The sequence below is a fragment of the Zingiber officinale genome, chromosome 7A (genome assembly GCF_018446385.1).
Source record: "Zingiber officinale cultivar Zhangliang chromosome 7A, Zo_v1.1, whole genome shotgun sequence".
Lineage (NCBI taxonomy): Eukaryota > Viridiplantae > Streptophyta > Magnoliopsida > Zingiberales > Zingiberaceae > Zingiber > Zingiber officinale.
The window spans coordinates 90,257,990-90,277,467 of NC_055998.1; the positions used below are offsets into that span (position 1 = coordinate 90,257,990).

General features: G+C 37.1%; 1 protein-coding gene and 1 long non-coding RNA gene across 2 annotated transcripts; one reads left to right on the top strand and one right to left on the bottom strand.

Moving 5' to 3' along the window:
• Nucleotides 1-313: 313 nt before the first annotated feature.
• Nucleotides 314-2,975, bottom strand: LOC122001750. Its single transcript, XR_006117460.1, has 2 exons — nucleotides 1,015-2,975; nucleotides 314-931 (listed from the first exon to the last, which is right to left on the bottom strand). It is a non-coding gene; the product is annotated as an uncharacterized LOC122001750 (long non-coding RNA).
• Nucleotides 2,976-8,872: 5,897 nt separating this feature from the next.
• LOC122001751 (leucine aminopeptidase-like) lies at nucleotides 8,873-15,937 on the top strand. The gene is made up of 4 exons (XM_042556653.1): nucleotides 8,873-9,939; nucleotides 10,123-10,356; nucleotides 10,434-10,760; nucleotides 15,389-15,937. The coding sequence occupies exons 1-4, from the start codon at nucleotides 8,956-8,958 to the stop codon at nucleotides 15,680-15,682; spliced, it is 1,839 nt and encodes a 612-aa protein (XP_042412587.1). The 5' UTR covers nucleotides 8,873-8,955; the 3' UTR covers nucleotides 15,683-15,937.
• Nucleotides 15,938-19,478: the final 3,541 nt, after the last annotated feature.

The window sequence follows — 19,478 nt, forward strand, 5'->3', positions numbered from 1 at the left end:
CCTCCTAGAAAAGTCTCTCTGGTGGGCAAAGGCAACTCAGCTAGAGCATCCACTCCAAAAGTTCGATTATTATAAGAGATAATGAGGCCTTGTTCAGCATCAATGGAGACTCCGAAAGTAGTGGAAGTGTCAAATCTGGGGGCTTCCAGCTATCCACCACTTCCCACTCTAATGATTACTGCTCTAACTCTGGTACTTCTGGCTGCACAACTGAAGAACATAATTCTGTGGATATTGTCTCTGCTTCAACATCATCTACAATAATATCATAAGCATGAGTAGCTGGCAACACACAAGTATTATCCTCCATATATGACATAATAATATCTTCATCAACAATATTTGTAATATCAATATTTTCATCCAATATTTTACATGTATCATCAATAGTGCTTGCATCAATGACAACTTCATCATCACAGCACAAAGAAATAGTGGAGTCTTGTAGAACAGTTGAATTAGATACAAGAATACCACTAACTCTACAATCCATCTCCTCAGGCATGTCGATATCATCAGAAATGTCCTTTGAGAGAGACAGACTTGTACCTTGTGCAAGCATCTAGCCGATGAATGATGTCATTTGGTCTAACCGAATCTTCAAATTTTGTATTCTTGCTGCATCCAGAGTGGCTTATTATTGCGACTGCAAGGTAACTTACATGCTCTCTTCACATTCTAGCACATATATTTCTTCATTAGAGCCCTTGAATGTATCCGAAAACATGAGTTTGACTTGCTAAAATGTTTGTGACCATGTAAGCATTGAGTCATCTTGGAATCCCAATAGCCTCTAATATGCTTAAAAAGATTGATTCAATTATTGTTGCACGTTCCCATACATGAAATTTTGATGGTCCTTCTAGTCTGAATTGTAACACCGAGGATGCTAAATAACCTATTGCTGTGTATCCACATACTGCTTAGGAATCTGTTGGGATTGATAATATTAGGATTGAAAGTATCCATGCTGCTCTGGAATCTAGGGTTGAAAATATTGAGTTGAATAATTACCCCAATCATGATTATATGTGCTAGGAGCTAGATCATATGCATCTTGATATTGAAGTTGGGAATACTGAGATTCCATAGAAAATCTAGCAGTCTTTTGGATGAGGTGGTATATAGCAACTAGATGAGAATGACTGTCACAATTAATACATATGTGCATCACTCACCCAATATCCGAATTATGATATTCATTGAAGTCTCTAAATTGCTGAGAATAAAAATCCATGTCAAACTCAAAGAATTTCCTTATCTTACCTGAAACAATGACAATGAAATCACCAAACACAATAAGTAATCATAACAAAACACATGAATATATAAAGCATAAAATAATCAAGGCACCAAACAAAAAAAATTTTCAGAAAACTAGAAAAATAATTCTAAGATCACAAAACACCACAAACACTTCCTCGACAACGACGCTAATTTTTGATAATGTTCATTTTTATCGTGAAACGATATCAAAAGAATTTAAGTATTGAACCCTCTAACTACACTAATGCAATATAGAAATGACTCAGGTCGTCTCCCAATGAATGCTACGATAGGATGGTAATCTAGGATTGTTTGTTATTCATATTTTTTAGATTTTTTTTATATAGAAATAGGGGTTTTAGATTTTGATTCTAAACCTAACAAATGAGATAACAAAATAAGTATGAAATTTATCCTCATGAAATGAACAAAATCCTATCTATCCATTAATAGTGATCTCACAACGCATTACCACTCTATGCTACGATTTCACCATCAATGAAAATAAACTAAGGAATGAAATAACAAAACATTATATGAAACCTAATCTAGTAAATGAAAGATAATGCAAATAATGAAAAGTAAGTCTATCCTAACTACAATTGCAAAAAATAAAAGACAATATGAAGTAAAACATCAACAAAACTAAGCATGAACAAAACTTAAAGCATGTAATAAAATTTATACTAATATATCCTAGTTGCATTCAATCAAAACTAAGACTTAAAAAAATTGAAAGAACAAAATAAAACAATAATTAAACAAAATAAAATTCATCAAATTAGACTTAATTAATAGTTGAAGCAATTTAACTTAACTAATGGTTGAAGCAATACAACGAACATGTTATGTGCATGAAACAAATGAAGTAAGATCAATGCAATTTAAACATAGGGAATTGAGTACAATACAAAAATTCAACTACAATTAACAAACATCAACATGAATTAAACTAAGTTAACCAAACATAACACAATCAAACAAGAAAAGAAACTAAATTAACTAAACTTCCTTTTCCACGATCAACTGCGAGCTCACTACCCTTCGTCGTCACACGAAGGGCCCGGACTTGGGACGCCAGCACCGGTGAGCAGCAACACAACGACTGCCCTTGATCACGAATAACTTTTCTTGAATGATCTGCCAGAATTGGAGTGATTTTTCCGGAGTTGGAATACACACTGAGATGGAGACTTCTGCTCTCAGAACGTCGTCCACAGAAGAAGAGCTCCACAGCAGCTTCCACCGGAGAAGATGAAAACAGCGGAGAAGAGGAAAAAACAGACGGATTCCTCTGCTTAAAACTCCCTACGTTCGTAACACCGTAGGTAAGGAGACCTTCAGAGGTAAGAGTGGTCTAGGAGTGCCTCTCTGGAGGAGAATGCTCCACCGTCAAGGAACCCTAGATTGGCCGCCGCTCTTCAATAAGGACCGGAAGATGAGGGGAATCCACTGCGCCGGCGCGGAACGCTACACCGTCAGAGAACCCCTTACTGAGGTCGTCGTCGCTCACAGGATCATCGAAGTTGACATCCATCGCAGGTGTGAGCAGATCGGAGAAGAAGGAAAGGTTTGGGCTGGCCGGCCGGCGACAATGAAGGGAAGGGGATAAGCCACCGGCCGGTGGTGAGGAAGGCAGAAGAATGCAGAAATGGGTGAAGCTTGACGCGAGCCCTAGCAGAAAATCGCGAGAAGAAGAAGGAGATGGATCGATACTGTGTCGTCCGCGTCAAGATAAGGGGAAAATTCTTAATGGGTTTCGGGTTTGAGGAAAAGAGGGATCCGTATTTAGGTTGAGTGAGATCTGGTTCATTAATGGTATGATTCAAATTGGGTCTAGAAGTGTAGGCTTGAGAAATAGACTATTGGAATTGAACATAATTTGACTCTTATCTCTTGAAATGAATCAAGCTCTCTAAATTAACTCAGGCTCAATCTTAGTATTAGGTCCAATTGATTTAACTCAATTCATGTGCATGACTCCTCTTTAATTTCTTATAAAATCATTAAATAATGTTAAAATTAGAAAAAAAAAAAAGAATATAAAATGTTAATAAATAAATCTTAACACATGAATCATGATATTAAACAAGATTTTAAATGAATGAGATGATGAAAGTTAAAATATCATATGAAAATGTTAGTTTTCAGTCCTAACAATGAATGGAAAGGAAATTTGATAATATATTTGATAATTTATTTACATACTTATTTTAGCGTTTACAATTCGTATTGTTGAGAATGCTTACCTTATTATTATTATTTTTATTATTCTTTACATGGAATATTTATCTGGTTGGATTTACTGAAAAAGTGAAAGAATAATTCTCTTATTATAATTTAAAAACTCTCAATGCAAACAATACATAGGATTTTAATCCATTTTATACGACAAAATACTAATCACTAGTTAAAAGAGAAACATAGAATAAATCTACTAAATGAAGTCATCATTTATTTTATTAAAAACATTCAAATATTCTTATGAATGTCGCACCTCTATGAATCATCGACTAATCAACGAAGTAAAGGTGGGTAACGTTCGGGGTCACAAATTGGACAGACCCCCAAACACTCTTCCAGTGTAATATGACCATTCCTCTCACCCACATTTGCTGTGGACATGTTTTAGAAACGTTGAAAGTTTGTACGTCGTGTTTTAGCCTTCTAGGTTCTAAAAATTTTTTAAAAAAAAATTGCAACAATTGAAAAGTGGACAAAATTAAATTTGAGCCAAAATAAGTGAAATGCTCTTATTATTTATTTTGTATAGATAATACCTGCCTTTGGCATCCGTGACGGTGCTACAATCATGATATTTAGGAGATTCTTTATATCATGGATTTAATTAAGAATATAAGAATATGGACCTCTTAATTAATTTTGATAAAATTTAAAATTAAATTATTTTAATGTTTATAATTTTAAAATTTATTAATAATTTTTTATGATTGATTTATAAAAAAAAAATATGCACGGCCATAATTCTTTTTAGTTTCACGCTTTAAGATTGGTAACACCGCTATCAAAGAGTCTCTATAAATATTTTAGATCGGAGAAGATCTAGTATATATTTTTATCAATTTAATATATATTATAAAAAATTAAATTAATTTTTTACGAGAAAGTATCTATTCTTATTATTATTGTATGAAACATAGTAAAAAATATGATTATTTATAAGATTGGATTCATTTGTGAAATGTTCGTGTTACAAATACTGCATGAAGTATGATTACTCATGTGGAAAGATGATTTGTTTATCTCCGGTGATCTCGTCAATTCGTCCTTAGGTCATAATGGAAAAGATAAATTATAAATAATTACTAACTATTAATACAAATAATACAACATCAAAAAAGATATATTTAAATACGTTAGATTTTGATGTTAAAATTTTATATAATAATACCATCGCATAGACTCAAGTATAATTACTTATGAATCTTACAAAATGACAGTGCAATCGTGTCACGAGCCATGATTGAACACTCAGTGAACGACAATGTGAAAGTCGGCTACACCTGTGCAGCATGACTCTCATCAGTGATAAATAATATGTGAAGCTCGACTATCGTGTCCAACAATACATCAACTGTTTGAATTTATCAATATGATCGATCAACATTTCTAAGTAACATGTGAAACATAAGCACTGCTTGAATTTATCTGTACGAATACGATGGATAAACAATTTCTGAGGGATCAAACGATTTAAAAGAAAGGAAATTTAATAATTTATTTACTTAATCTAGTTTTTGCAGTTAGTATTATAGATAATGTCTGTGTTAGTTTATACTAAAAGTTTAACTTTTGTAAACATTTATTTTTAAAATAAAAAAATCATATTGGTCAATATCTACATTTATTTGTTAAATATAATTGTTCAATTAATTTATATAGTAGATAACATGGAATGTGGTGTCACACTCAGAAGATCATGTTATCGGTTCTTTATAAATTATAAATAGTTACTCACAACTAAGATGGAAAGGAACAAATCATTAGAATAGTTGTAGTGTAATTAAGTATCAGTTTATCTTAACTAATAAATTATACTGGTACACTCTAAGTGTATTGAGTAGGACCATTTTAGGTAAGTTCTTTTTGTACTGACTTTATAAAAGAACTAGATCTTAGTTATTATGGAAGTGTGTGTTCTTAATTCTAATATAATAATAAGCACATATATTTAATATTTATTTCGTTGACTTATCAAAGGGTGAGATTTAGCTCGATAAATCAATATGCTCAATAAGTTAGGAAATGATATTACTTATAGTGTATATTGTTGATTATACAAGGAATCTGTGTCCTGATTATCTAGGTTGAGAATGTCCCCAAGAGGAGCTCATAAGGATTGTCATGTTAAACCCTGTAGGTGGATTTAGTCCGACATGACAATGAAATTGAGTGGTACTAATCTTGGAGCTAGATATTAATTAAGTGAGTTGTCAGTAACTTACTTAATTAGTGGACATTCGTTATCTTAAACACAGAGAGACTAACATACTCATGATAAGAAGGAGCTCATAATATAATTTGGGATTGATACGGTAGTGCGATAATAACTCTCTAGTGGAATAAGTTATTATCGATGAACTTAAGTTGTGTGTTTGGGGTGAACACAGGATACTCAAGCTCATCGAAAGGCCAAAACTAATTTCTCCTCTAGGTCCCTGTCGTAGCCTCATTATAACCTCAAGTTCATCCAAATGTAGGGCCCTTCTTGGTGTGCAAGAAGGGGGTCGGTCCATTGCTTAGTGACCAAGCAATGACCGACCACATCCTCTTCTAGTAGGGGCCGGCTCTATTGCTTAGTGACCAAGCTAGTAGGGGTCGACCACAATAATTCAAACAAGGAGGGTTGTTTTGAATTTTTAAAATATTCTTTTTTTAGAAAACTATAAGTTTTAAAAGAGAGATTTTAAAACTTTCCTTATTTGAATTAGGCCGCATGTTTTAATAGAGAGTTTTAAAAGTTTTAAAATTTTTCTTTTTTAATTATGCTCATGGTTTTAAGAAAAAAGGAAGAGAAATTTTAAAAATTAAAATTTTCTATTCATGTTAAAAAAGGAAATTTTTGAAGAGAAGTTTTAAATTTTAAAACATGGTTTTAATTTTTAAAAGCTTTCCTTTTTAACATCCATTTTAGAAAAGAGAGTTTGTAAAATTTTATAAGAGATTTCTTCTTGTAAAAATTTTATAAAAAAATTTCTTTTCTTCTTATTAGTGGTCGACCACCTTGCTTGGTGCCCAAGCAAGAGGCCGGCCAAGATTAGTTCCATCCAACCATTGATTTGGTGATTGGTTCAATCAAGAGAAAAGAAAAAGAAAAATAAAAGGGAAAAGGAAAAACTAGAGGAAGATTTTAATTTTTGTAAAAATACTTCCTTTATTTGCCTTGGGCAAGTATTATAAAAGAAGGGGTGAGGAGACTGCATGAGACACAACTCTTATTCTCTTGCTTGGAGGATCTTTTGGTGGTCGGCCCTCTCTCTTCTCCCTTTCCCTTTTGCTCTCTTATCCTTGGTGGTGGTGGTGGCCGGATTTTAGAGGAAGAGGAAGAAAATTTTTTGGTGGTGTTCATCTTGGAGGATCGTCGCCCACACGACGTCCAAGGCGAGGCAAAGAATACGACAGAAGATCTCGAGGTCATTAGCATACAAAGAGAAGGTATAATTAGCAATTGTTTTCCGCATCATGCTAGTTATTTCTTTTTGTAAGAATTCCAAACACAAGAGGTATTGATCTAGTTTTTTGAATTAGTTTTTCAAGTTTGTGTTTTCTTCTTTTTCTAATTTGTGATTCGATTGTTCCTTTTGGTTAACCTAGAGTTATTTAAGGAAATTAAATATTAGCTTTCCTTAAAAGGCTTTGTCTAGGCGGTGGTGGTTGCTCCCATATCCAAGAAGGCCATGTGCCTCGCCATGCAGTCTTGGATTTCAATTTTGGAAATTAATATTTAATGAAATTAATAACATAGATGAATTTGAATCAATAGTGTTAAGTTCCGCTTGCGATTCAAATCTAAACCATTAAGAACAGATAAGTTAAATTTGAAATCAATGATGTTAAGTTCTGTCTGCAATTCCTAATTTAACTTCTAAAGAACACAATAGGTTATTTAAGGAAAGGTTCGACACTTGTACAAAAAATTTTTGTACAGTGGAATCGATATGTTTTCCTAGAACTAATCAACAGCCTACCTTTGGCATTTTGGACGGTGCCACAATAATGATATTTAAGAGCAGGCGGGAACGTTTGTTTCATGAATTACAATCAAGGATGGTCTATAATAATATTATGATTAATTAATTTAATGATCACCCCCATTTGTTAAATAGATGAAAATCATCCAAATTAATCAACATATAGATATAGAGTAGTGAACCATCCTCTAATCCATAACTAGAGAATCCATCCTAATTTAAGAAAGTTTTATCTTATCAAGAATATGAATCCTTTAATAATTAATTTTGATAAAATTTAAAATTAAATTATGTTAATATTTTTTTTTACATTTGAAAATAATTTTAAGATGTGTTAGTAATTTTTTCTAGTTGTTTTATATAAAAAAAAATATACAATGTCATGATTCATTTTAGTTCTCACGTTTTATGATTGACAATATCATGAGTAAAGAAGGTTCTATAAATATCTTGAGTCCTTTTTAATATTTTGATTAAGATCAAATATAATATATATTTTTATTAATTTAATATCTGATATAAAAAATTAAAATTTTTTATAAGAGAAAGTACACTACTATTGTTGTGGCAACAACAATAATAGTGTACTACTATTGTTGATTGTATGGAACAAGGTAAGATAAGAAGTATGATTATTTATGAAATTAGGCCAATTTGTGAAGTGGCCGTGTTGGATTCGTTGTGAATCCAACACGAAGTATGGTTACTCATGAACCTTAGCACATACATGATTGAGCATTCAGTGAAACATGTCTCCTAACTGACTCACATCAGTCATAAATAATATGTGAAGGTCGATTATGGTGTCTAAGGACACGAGTACTATTTGAATTGTCCTTTCAAGACGACCTAGTGATTAGTGTATGAAGTGTTATCATCATGAAATTTGAGATTCAAATCTCGGTAAAGCTGAGGTAAATACCTTCCTTATGTGTTAGTCCTTATTTCAAGAATTAATAGTCGCTCGTAATTTATCTCCTCCGTATTAATTTTGAGACGGATTGATGAAGATACTCGGGACGAACGTATTCATCTGTTTTACCACCACGAATACTCCTTAAATTTATCCATATAAATAATTTCTAAGTAACATGCATATGGGAAGGTTGACTATCGTGTGCAACAACATAAGCACTGCTTGAATTTATCCTATTGATGTATAAACAATTTCAGAGGGATCAAACGATTTATAGAGTCGGATATCTTATGTTTACATTTTATTATCGGACGTGAAATTCGAACTCGAACCTAGGAAAGCAAAAAACCTTTATTTCACTTACGCATTCTGTTGTGCTCAACACGTACCTGCAGTGTGATTTCACGAAAAAGTGACAAAGCAAGAATCCGGCCCACTAGTGGCCCATCGATCTTTTGTTGTTTATATAGGCGGAGCACTTCCGCCTCTCCTCTCTTAACCACCGGTACGCCGCCGCCGCCGACGACCACGACGACGACGAGCAGAGGTTGGAGGAGGAAGATGGCGCGACTGGATCCGCACTCCTACACTGACTCCTCGCACCCGCTGGCGAAACACGTGGCGCTCACCCTCTACTTCGATTTCGCCGCTAACACGATCCATGGCTCCGCCTTACTCACCCTCCCCTCCGCCCACACCGGCCATCTCCTCCTGGATACCCGCTCGCTCCTTGTCCATTCCGTCATCGATCCCGTTTCCGGCGCCCCTATCCCCTTTTCCTTCCCTTCGTCCGACGACCCCGTCTTCGGCCGGCCCCTCTCCCTTTCCCTCTCCGCCCAATCGGCCGCCCTCATCGTCTTCTGTACCTCCCCTTCCTCCTCCGCGCTCCAGTGGCTCTCCCCCGCCCAGACCGCTTCCAAGGCTTACCCCTTCGTCTACACTCAGTGCCAGTCCATCCACGCCCGCTCCATCTTCCCTTGCCAGGACACCCCTGCCGCCCGCCTCACCTTCTCTGCTCGCCTCAATCTCCCCAGTCCCCTCACCGCCGTCATGGCAGCGGCACGTGCTGCTGACACCCGCGATCCGATCGCTGGTGAGGCCGGTCCCGCCTGTTCCGACGCCCTCTGGTGTTCTCCCGGCCGCGCCGTGGAGGAGTTCGTGATGGATCGCCCCATCCCAACCTACCTTTTCGCCTTTGCGGCTGGGTGCATCGCCTCCCGCGACGTCGGGCCCCGCACTCGCGTCCATGCCGAGGGTGGTCTGGTGCTTCTCGATGCCGCTGCCAGGGAGTTCGCCGGCGCTGAGGACATGATCCGAGCTGGGGAGGCGCTTTTCGGGCCTTATGAGTGGGGTCGCTTCGACCTCCTCGTACTCCCCCCTAGTTTCCCCTACGGTGGCATGGAGAACCCCATGATGGTCTTTTTGACACCCACTGTCATCAAGGGGGACGCCTCCGGCGCTCAGGTGGTCGCCCATGAGCTCGCCCACAGCTGGACTGGCAACCTAATCACCAACAAGACCAACGAGCACTTCTGGCTCAATGAGGTTACCTAATTGTGAACATAAAAACAGATTTTTTTTTTCTTCTTCTTCTTGTTCTTCAGTTTCTTGAAGCATTCATACAATGATGCATCAAAACTACAATTTTTATGTGCTCAAAATTCTTCTGGTTCCTTTATGATCCTTATGGACACATCAATAATTGGTTTCTTTGTGGTATTTGTATAGGGATTTACAACATATGCTGAAAGGAGGATTGTAGAGGTGGTTCAAGGGGAGGAACGGGCAGTTCTGAACACAGGCATTGGCTGGAAGGGATTGAATGAAGAAATGGAAAGGTTTGCAGACAACATGGAGTTCACTAAGCTGAAGCCCAACCTTGAAGGAATCGATCCTGATGAAGTCTACTCCCAAGTTCCATATGAGAAAGGTTTCCAGTTCCTCTGGCGTATCGAACGGCAGGTCTCAATCTGATTACTTTCTCATTGAGTATACCTGCTATCAGGCACTGCTAAAATTTCATTGGTTTCCTTTTTCAGATTGGCCGTCTCGCTTTCGATGTATTTGTGAAGAAATATATAGCTACATTTAAGTTCCAATCTATCGATACAGAGACATTTCTTGAATTTCTAAAGGTGAATGTTCCTGGTATAGAAAATCAGATTGACTTGAAGCTGTGGGTGGAGGGTACAGGGATCCCCCCAGATGCTATGGAGCCAGTGTCTACAATCTACTCAAAAATTGTGTCCTTGGCCAATGAGTTTAAGCAAGGTAAAATTCCGAAAGAAGAAGAAGTCGCAGACTGGAGCGGGCAAGAGTGGGAACTATATATTGAAAATCTGCCCAAGTCTGTTGAAGCATCTCAGGTATCGTGCTCCCAAAGATGCTTTTCTCTCTTCTGGTATCAAGAGAATATTGACACCTCAATTAGCATGTAGAATTGCAACTTACATATGAAATTATCAAACTAATATTTTTGAAAAGATCCAATGAAATTGTTCACCTTTTCTAATTCGTGAGCAAATCCTTCTTAACTTCACCTGTAATAGTCCAGTCCTCCACAATATGGTAAATTGAATAGTTTCAATGTAATTGTTCACTTTTCAATATAGGGTGAGTGAATGGGATTATAATTGCCACATTAGAGGTGATGGGCAAACCCTTAAGTTAGTTTATTTAATATTGAAATTTTCTACAGATGCATAGTTCAGAAATCTAGCTAAACCCTTGTAGTTCCCAGAGGAAAATTATGGTAGATAATTTGGTAGAAAAAATTCTCTTTCTTTTACTCCTTTAGATGCATTTAGATGTTCTATGTTGGTTTTCTTCTACCTTGAGATTGCTTTGGTCTATTTATATTCATCAATGCAGAAGGTTGTCAAGATCGAGATTCTATCTAGGAACATGGAGAGGACTATAGCTTCAGATTGTAGGATTGTAGATGTTAGTAGGATTGTAGATGTGAGAACTGTATTTGACATTTTAAATTTGTCATTATATATTAAGTTTAATATTAATATGAACATTTTACAATAGGAAGATCATAACCTAATACTGATTCTAGTTGGGATCTAGATTGCTTATGGCGATTTCAATCATAAGATCCTAAGCTTCAACTCATGGTCTTGACTACTATGCCCATCATCTGTACAACAACATGATACCCATCACAGATTGTCTATATGCATCTAGGTTTGTAAATGTTGAGTCTTGCCTTTCAATAAAATTATCTATGGAATTTCATTGATGGTGCATTTGATTGATTTTTGTGAGAGAATAATGAATATTAGGATTCAACAAATGGTATGTCGAGTAGCATACAAAATATAAGTGAAAACTAACAATTTAGATTGACTAGTTAATTCATATCCAAAATAATCTAATATATTACATGATGCCATTCAAATATGAAGTTTAAATTTTGTCAATTGCATAGTTGCACCCAACATTAAGTTCACAATCATTCCTAAACTAAGCCTCCCAGGCTTGGTATGGTGGTAAGAGGCAGGGTACATTTCTCAAGCAACTAGGGTTCAATTCCCATGCAAGGTGCACCTATGGCGATTGAACTATTGATAAAGTTAGGGTACGGCGTTAGGAGTCACTGCACTTCTTGGATTTACTTAGTGGGTAGAATGTGGGGCCAGACTGTCTACTCCAAGATTAGTTGGGTTGTAAGATTTGGATACCTGGTATATAAAAAAAACAATCATTCCTAAACTATTTTGGAAATCAAGTGTGTCTATGTGTTTGACTTATACACCTACATAGTCATGCATAATTCTTTACCACATTGCACATGCTTGCATACTCATGAAGTCATATCTTGGTTTATTCCCGTCAAGTGTCTTGATTCAACTTGACTTGAATTTTTTGTTAATAGTGCTTATTATAAACAAGGGACAAATACTTTCCTTCTCAAATGTAAACTAGGAACAACATTAAATTAGGTAATCAATAACATTGAATAAATAAAAATTTTAATCATAAATTTTCCTGCTCTTCACCATGTGCCCCTTAGGCTAAGAGATAAGTTTTATGAGGCTCTGGTAAGACGAACAATGATCTTGGGCAGCTATAAAACAGCAGATAATTAGTGTAACATAAGATTGCTAAAATGGGCGTGTAGGGTTCCAATATATGATAAAATAAGAGAAATAGGTAGGAACAACATAGATATGTTAAAAGACCAAATATTTTATATTTAGACATGTTGATTTGATTAGAGTTGTAGGTGTGAGGGGTAGTAGGAGATCAAAGATAAATCTTGAGGAGGTATGGATATTTTTATTGATACATGTAGCTGATCCAACTAGTTTGCCTAACACCATTTGTTATTCTAACATGTTTTTCTTTCTTTGTTGATCATGGCGATCAAAATTTGGGTGTTGCACTTTATAGTTACCACTTATGATGAAGCTCATATTGAATTAAAATGGCTTAGTTTTCGTTAGTCTTGAATGACTAATCCTTCTAGATTGGGGCAACACATTAGGCAAAAAATTATCAAACTAAGTAATAAGACTTCTACTTGCTTAGATAAGACCTTTGTGTACTTAAGCTTATAATTTGACATCTGGAAGAGTAGTCTTCTCTCCGATGGCATTCCTAACATATTAACAAGTAAGAACTATCTTATATTCTTCCACCTTGTGGAAAAAGTTAATTAAGAAACAGGACTTTTACTTGCATGGATAAGCGATTTCAAATTAAAGTTTAAGCCCATAATTAGACATCTTGAAGAGTATTCTTCTCTTTGATGACATTCCAACTTTTTTTTAAAACAAGATTATGAAGTCCAGACCTCAAGATCCTAGGCTATACAATTGGAAAATATTTGATGCATAAATATCCAAATCTTGACGAGCATGGTCCTGTATACCTTCTTCCTTCCTGTCCGTTAGGACAAAGCATGATACTGTTGATGCCTTTGTTATGTCATCGCAAGTGCACGGTTATCGATCCCATAGGGACTGTTGATTAAGCACTAGTCAACTTCGCACGGCGAATTATTTAGACAATCTAAAGTTGTTAACAAACGCTTAAGAGAAAGAAAAGAGAAATGAGAGAGAGAAAAGAGCATAAGTGAATGAAGGGGAATAGATACTAGGATTTGGGTTTCGTTATGATGATAGTTAATATCCTTATGCATTGTTCATCTACCTAACTACATGCTTACACTCGTGTAGGAGTTCCAACTAAAGTTCGGTACTATCCTGCGAAGATCGCACCGAAGAGTTTACTCAAGTTCTACCGCCATAAGTAGAAGTGGTAATTTAGGACGTCCGATTATAGAGAACATCCTTCTGTCACCAAGACCCACGGTCCACGTTCCTAAATTACACAGATCACTTCCTAACGGTAGATTAATGCAATTAAGTAGAAGAGGTAATTTAGGAACATCCTTCTCACACAAGGGCCCACGGTCCACGTTTCTAGATTACACAAGTCACTTCCTAACATTAATTTGGGAGAACCCTTTAAACTCTAATTAGTTTTCCTAGTAGAGAGTTGATCCCCGTTTCAAGGAACTGCAGTAGAAAGTAAGGGATATCTTCTGTCACAAGGTCCCATGATCTTACATTCCAAGGCTCTTCCTCTACGTGGTGATCTAACCCTACATCCACATGGATTTACCTCACACACATTTCGTCAAACGCATACAAGGCACAACACACATAGATGATGATATAAACACTTCATTGCATAGGAAAATATCCAAATACATAGTTCATACATCACAACACATCACAACTACTTCCTACATCATAGATCTAGAGATCTACTCTATTACAAGCGAATTACAACCAAAGATGATAAGTGAAGCAAACCACGACTCAATACATGGAGATAAAGAGAAGAGAATGCTTATCTTTGAAGTGTAGCGTCTTTAGAAGCGCTCCTCCGGAGGAGGAAGGATCGGCGAAGATGAAGGAGATCTAGGGCCTCCCCAAAGGGGAGAACTCTTTCCCAAGCAATGGGGGTGAGCCCCAAGCCAAAGATGAGTGAAAAGGGGAGAAAACCCCTTTTTATAGAACGGGGCACGGGCACCACACGACCCGTGACACGGCCGTGTAGCCTTCACACGACCTCGTGCATCTTTCTCTCGGTCAAGGTGACACGATCGCGTAGATTCACACGGCCGTGTTCTGCTTTAACACTGGATGACCTACATGGCCATGTGGCTCACATGGCCTAGCTATACTTGCTCTCTGGGAAATGTTGCACGGCCGTGTGGCTCACATGGCCTGGGCATGCACGGCCTCTGCCATGCCATTTGGCACGGCCTTGCCTCGCTTTGCCTTTGGATTGTTGGCATGACCGTGTGTTGCCTGGCCATAGGGAGATTGACACGGCCTTGTGGGTCACACGGTCATGGCGTGATTGACTTCGGGATGGCCACACGGCAGTGTGGCCTACACGGTCCAAGCTTGATTTCTTCCAGAGTTGCTCCCGTGTGCGTTTTTACTCTATTTTCGCTCCAATATGTGTCCTGTCAATCAAAATATACAAAGAGCAGATCTCCGAACAGAATATAATGGAAGTATGATATTATAATGAAATAGGATGTAATAAACATAGATTATGCTCATGAAATATAAGTAGATGTGCATCAAGACATGCATAAAAGTGTATATAATCTACCCACATCAGCCTTCAACCCTTCATTTCTTTTATTCTTCCTAATAATTGCTTGCATCCATGTGCTTTAAAGCTTGATCATATGAGAGCACAAGCATATTATATAATGTTACAATGCTGATGGCTTTCCTAGCAAGCAAGACAATAACAGTCAATAACCCTTCTGATATGAATTCTTTGATTGTCGTATGGATTTTTTAGGTGCTTCGAGTAATTCCTGCTCAGCCATTCAACTTTTTTCCCTTTTTTTTTTACTGCTAAAAGGATACTGTCGATACTTAATAATTCTGGAACAGAGACAGAAAAATGATTTCCTGTCATTCAAAAAACTTTCTGTAACTTCATGGTGCAGGTTGCTTCCTTAGACGCACGCTATCAGCTAGCCGAATCCAGGGACTATGAGGTCAAAGTTGCGTTCCTTCAGCTGGCGGTGTCATCGGGCTGCAAGGAGTACCATGGCGAGGTGGAGAGCACCCTAAAGCAAGTGGGAAGGATGAAGTATCTACGCCCCCTATACACTGCATTAGTTCATGGCACTGGGGACGAAGAAAAGATGTTGGCTAGAAGAATTTTTGCCGAGGCACGAGACTCGTATCATCCAATAGCTCAAGGTGTGGTGCAATCCATTTTGGCTAAGCACAGCTAACGAAAGATTGAAAGTAGAAATATCCAATTGACTTGACTAAACTGCTAAACCTAATTCAACTTGATTAGGGATGGTACTTAATGTTCCTCCTATATCTTTCAGAACTCAAGGGCTTGAGTACACTGCTGCCCTAACAAGCTCACCGACTTGCTTAAGTTATGAATGTTCTAACTTTTATGCATTTCAACATGTTGATGGTATCCTATACACTTTTATGTATTTTAATATGCTGATGCTATCTACATTCTGAGTTTAGTTTTGAAGCCATCCATTTAAAGTATCCTTCTTTGCTGGAGTATAAGTTGTGACGAACCTTGATAGCATAGGTTAGCATGATTTGAAGGCCTGAGTATCTCTTGATAGTGGTGCTGGTACAGTTCTTTGAATAGGAGGGAGGGAGCAAGAAGTGGTGGCGGTGGCGGCAGCCACAGCTTTAGTTGGAGAAAGCTCGTTTCACAAGAGGTCTCTTCACATAACAAGAGTCACTTCAAGCTTCACGGTATGTGAAAGAGGACTATTGACCTCTTGATGCTTACAACCCAATTGGAAGAAGACATTATGAGCCTCAATGAATGACTGAAATCCTTGCAGGGGAACGACCCTTCGTCTCGATTTTCATTTTAGCCCATTCGGAAGCTTGCTTCACAAGAGGTCTCTTCACTTACAAGAGTCACCTCGAGTCTCACCATGTGCAAAAGAGGAATATTCCCCTTTCGATACTCACAACCCAAAAGGAAGAAAAAGATGCTATGAACCTAAGGGAATGTCTTAAATTCTTACGAGGGAAGGATACATGGCTATAAATGAATTAAATGTTCGTAAATAAATTTAATAAGAGTTTATTTATATTCGTCCAATATATAAAATTAATTAAATGAATAAGTTTGAATAACTTATTAAATTAAACGAATAAATTTGGACACATATGTGTTCAACTTGTTAATATTTATAAACAATATTCATGAATAATATTCGTGAACAATGTTCATTAATAAAACTATTATCAATATATTAAATAAATAAAAAAAGTTTCAAAATGAACAAATAAGTTTGTATTATCAAATTCAATAATCAACTAAAAAAGTTTAAAATATAAAATTTTTAAAAAATCAAATAAGCTTCGATTGAGAGTTCAATAATATCTAAATGAATCAAGCACAAGTCAAATTTGAATCAAACTCAAACTTTAATAATCATTTCAATAGCTTGGTTTATTTTAGACTCAATTTGGCTTAGTTACCTTATTAAACAAACTTGAATATCATAAGCTTGGCTCATTTGCAACTCTCAATGACACTGTCTCTCGATTAGGCCCCTCCCTCACACCGATTGTGTGTTAACTTTGAAAAACTCAATATATCAAGTCATGATTCAGTACAACTTACCTTCTACCAAAAACATGGAGCTAAGCAAAAGACGTTAAACAACTTTTGATCCTGCTTGAGACTGTCAACGAACGAACAACCAGTGAGTTGGCGTTGAAGTTGACTAAGTCGTCGATCACCCGGGAACAGTAAGGGTTGGTGGAGAGATTAGCCAAAGCCTGAATGGAAACGAATAGGAAGGAGAGGATTAGAATGACGATGCATACCTGCGCCTACAAGAGGAAGCGACCTTTTATAGAGTTGTAGTTGCACCTTCACGTTTGCCACATGTTTCGAGATTCCCGCTTACGCTACACATGTTTCTTGGAATAAATGACTATGTTTTCCCATGTTCTCTGAAGAAAATGTGTACGTTGTTTATATCTTCCATGAGCAACAGTCCACGCCTTGCCAATGGAGTTGAGAATGGTACAAATATGGAGATTGTGTGGAGTCGAGAGTGGTGCGGAGTTGGGGACAATTTAGAGTTGGGAACAGCATGGAGCCGGGACGATCCAGAGTTGGGAACGACATGGAGCCAAGGATGGTTTGGAATCGGGAATGGCTTGAAGACGGAGAGCTTTCTTCTGTTGACTTTAACCACCACCTCAGCAAAACTATTGACTTCCTCTTAGCCACGTGGCTCCCTCCAATTACCTCCCATATCACCAGTCGTCCCTTCAAGTCTAGTTGAAAGAGGCAGGAGTCTAACTGATTGGACTATTGTGGAGTGAGATAAGGTGACATATGTGCCTTGACTATATCGGCCATGTGGCGAATCCTAAGTGTGATCCAAATGTCATGGTGCATTAAATGTGTCTATGCTTATTAAATGCACATCATGCGTGATCTGCCTCAATCTTCTAGTTGAGTGTGTACTGGTAGTACGACTCCAAGGTCGTGTCTATTAATGTGATGTGACCATTTGCAGAAAATGAAGCGTCACCCAAATTACCACGATTACTGACATTTGGTTTAATCCATGCGTATGATCCTACGAGTGAAATTCCATCCCGCCATTTTGATGCAGAGATCCGATGGTCAGAATCAAATGGATAGAAGTATATTAGGACGAAAAGAGATGTTGTTTTTTTCACGTAACCTTTGCTTCTACGACTGCCGTTTTCATCTTCTTTGTCTCCAAGTGCTCCACTTCCAACTCCTCAGTAAGTGTCTGCTCCTTGCCTCTGGCTTCTAATTTGATCAATTGTTGATTGTCTAGTCCCTGGTTTCAATCCGGTTCCAACTTCCTTAACTCGGTGTCATATCTATCAATGGTTGTAGAGTTGTCTTCTACTCCTTGGTATACATCCATTGAATCAAATTATCATGGCGATGAATTGGATCGAATAAGGACAACGTATAAGATTCCTGCCAACCACCACATAGTAGTTCCGAACGGCAACAACTGTCTCGATTGTCCTCCCCCTTGGTTTAGTGACTTTGGGGTCATTTTTTCAATGGGCTAGGCTTCCCTATCTCAGCTTTCTTTTCCAAAATGTTTCAATATTTTTGTGACCCGTTATCCTAATTTAGTCCAAACTCTTTTTGAATCTTCACTAGCATAGACATCATCTTTCGACTATACTAAATTTCCCTATCTCCGAGTCTTCCACTATTTTTTTTATTTGAAGAAAATGAAAGATAGGGTATTAGTCTTTTCCTCTAGAGTTGGGTTCAATTTCTTGAATAAATTCTTGTCTTCTCACAAGAGGTGGAAGCTCCACTTTTTCTTTGTGAAGTCTCTAAGTCCTATGTCTTGACCTACTCGTTGACAACTCGAGTTACTTGTAGTTCTTACTTTTAAAAATTATCTGTCACACCCCGATGATATACTTGTCAGTTAAATCAGATGGTACCCCCTAGTGACAATAAAAGAATAATCGATATCAAACAAATTAAAGCCCACACAAACTCCAATGTGATATAAAATCAATAAACATATTAAAGATGATGCATGTATGTACGCATGAACATTTGATCATATTAAACTAACCAAAACAGTTATATCATTTTAATAAAACTTCATCGATTCGACAAAGTAAAGAGAACATAAATAGTGGCAGCGGAACAAAAGAATAGAACAACTCGAACAACTGAAACAGAAATCCAACTCGAGTGGGACCAATAGCTAGGACCTATAAGCGACACAACACCTCCTCTATCTGCTAACCTGAAAGTTAAGGAAAAATAAGGGAGTAGTGAGTACAATAGCTTAGTGGGTAGAAGAAAATAGCGCATGAATAATATACTAATAAGAGATCAAACGATGTAGTCTTAGATAAAGACTTACTAACCAATGTAAGTGTCCCAACATAATCCTCTGCTAACTAAAAGCATAACCGATAACATAACACTACACTAACTTGTTCAACCAAGTATAACCAACAAATTGAGAGTACATATCGTACATCCAAAACCACTGCATAAAC